At 61.5% G+C, this 1,977-nt stretch overlaps 1 protein-coding gene across 1 annotated transcript in view; it reads right to left on the reverse strand.

Moving 5' to 3' along the window:
• Positions 1-1,977, reverse strand: part of RNPEP (arginyl aminopeptidase (aminopeptidase B)) — a gene marked incomplete at its 5' end in the record, with an annotated part of 8,132 nt that overhangs the window by 606 nt on the left and 5,549 nt on the right. Inside the window, 2 exon segments of the mRNA XM_009577460.1 lie at positions 506-648; positions 1,247-1,471. Coding sequence (XP_009575755.1) covers positions 506-648; positions 1,247-1,471 — 368 coding nt within the window.

Below are 1,977 nucleotides of genomic sequence, written 5' to 3' on the forward strand. Positions count from 1 at the left end.
AAGGGAGGGGATTCTGCCCCTCTGCTCTGCCGTGGTGAGACCCCCCCTGCAGTGCTACGTCCAGCTCTGGAGCCCGCAGCAGAAGAAAGGCACGGACCTGCTGGAGCGGGTCCAGAGGAGGGCCACAAAAATGATCAGGGGGGTGGAACACCTCTCCTGTGAGGAAAGGCTGAGAGAGTTGGGGTTGTTCAGCCTGGAGAAGAGAAGGCTCCGGGGAGACCTTATTGCAGCCTTTCCAGATATAAAGGGGACTTGTGAGAAAGACGAAGAGAGACTTTCTACCAAGGCCTGTAGTGACAGGGCAAGGGGCAATGGTTTTAAACTGAAAGAGGGTAGGGTTAGATTGGACTAGATGATCTTTGAAGGTCCCTTCCAACCCAAACCCCCATTCTGTGGGTCTATCAAGAGCAAGAGCCAACCCCTGACCCTGGCGCAGAAGATCCTGTGCCCATCTCTCCCCCGATGGCATGCTGCCAGGTGCGGCCACCACTGCCCAGGGACAAACCTGGCTGTGGAGGAAGTCCTTGACCTTGCTGTACTCAGCCTCGAGGTTGTTCTTGAGGACAATCTGGCACCAGCGGAGTCGCAGCTCAGCGTTCTGGGCCTTGGAGATCTTCGGGTACATCTTGCTCAGCCTCTCCACGTTGCCTGCGAGAGGGGGATCATCACTTCCCCCATGGGGGCGGTGCCTCCAGCTCCCAGCCCCTGCTCCGAGGGGACCTCATGAGGCCATCCCGGCTGTGCTGCAAATCCTCTGGGATCCTCCCAGCCACGGGCCAGCCCTAGACCCCCCAAGCCTCCCAGCACCCCCAGCTCTGGGAGCATCCCAGGCACTCGCTGGCTCCAGGGGCCAGGCAGCCCTGCAGAGCCACGTGCCCGGTGGCTTGGGATGCCAGGACAAAGGGTAGGGGGGTCCCTCAGTAAAGAGTGCAAGGAGAGGTGAACACAGAGAGGCAACAGCCCAGCTGAGCCAGCCTGGGGACAGCAGGGCACCTCCCTGCCACTGCACGTGTCCCCATATGTCTAGGGACACGCTTCCCCTGGCTCTCCACTTCCCACCGCACCGATGGAGGCTTCCCAGACACCAGGAACTGCTCCGCTGGACCGCAGCGGGGATGGGCCGATGGCCATGCATCCATGTGTCCTGCTGACGTGTCTCACATCCCCAGCCAACTGGCTGGACTGGGGCACGTCACCCCGTGTCTCCCCTGGGCAGCAGAGCCCTGGGAGGTGACCTGAACCTCACCTTCTGGCAGGGGGGATTTCTGCAGGACCTGATCCAGCAAGTAGACCAGCTGGTACGTCCTCCAGGCTGTGATGTCCACGGCTTCGATCGCCTCCATGTTCAAGCCATCGGCTGCCCAGAGTTCTGCCAGCTCATCTGCCGGCTTCATCAGCTGCTCCCCCGGAGAGAGGTCGGGCAGGTAGGGGGGCCAGCCCGGTGTGTTCAGCCAGCGGTCAAACTCAAAGCCTGTGGCGAGGAAGGGAGGGAGAGCTGGGACGGGTTTTCTGAACCCTGGGTCAGGCGCTGCTGCCCAGACATCCAGCTGCGTTCTCCGTGGGTGTCCCCAGCACCAAACCTGCACAGGGATGGCGACGAGCAGAGACTAATGGGGTGAGGCCAGTAAGCCACCCTGGGCTCGGTGTGTGCTTGTGCAGTAACAGCCCCACCGCCGCCAGAGAGATGAGCCGGCTCCAGCACGGAAAGCTCCTGCCAAGTCTGGCTCCCTGCAGTGAGGCTGAGCTGAGCCTGGGGCACCGGCTGAGTTGGATCCCAGTGCTTGCCAGCGGCTCCACCAGCAAACGCTCACATCCTGGTGCTAGAGACTCACCAGGCTCAGCTGTCCGTGGGGAAACCCCATAAAACAGCACCTGAGCGCAGAGCACGGACTGGATTTGCATGGAAAAAAATCAGGCTGAACAGGCATGTGCCTGAGCACAGGTTAGTGCCTGATCCTGGGCCGGCCAGCGCCACAC

This window comes from Fulmarus glacialis, unplaced genomic scaffold, assembly GCF_000690835.1.
Source record: "Fulmarus glacialis isolate BGI_N327 unplaced genomic scaffold, ASM69083v1 scaffold12885, whole genome shotgun sequence".
NCBI classification, from domain to species: Eukaryota; Metazoa; Chordata; class Aves; order Procellariiformes; family Procellariidae; genus Fulmarus; species Fulmarus glacialis.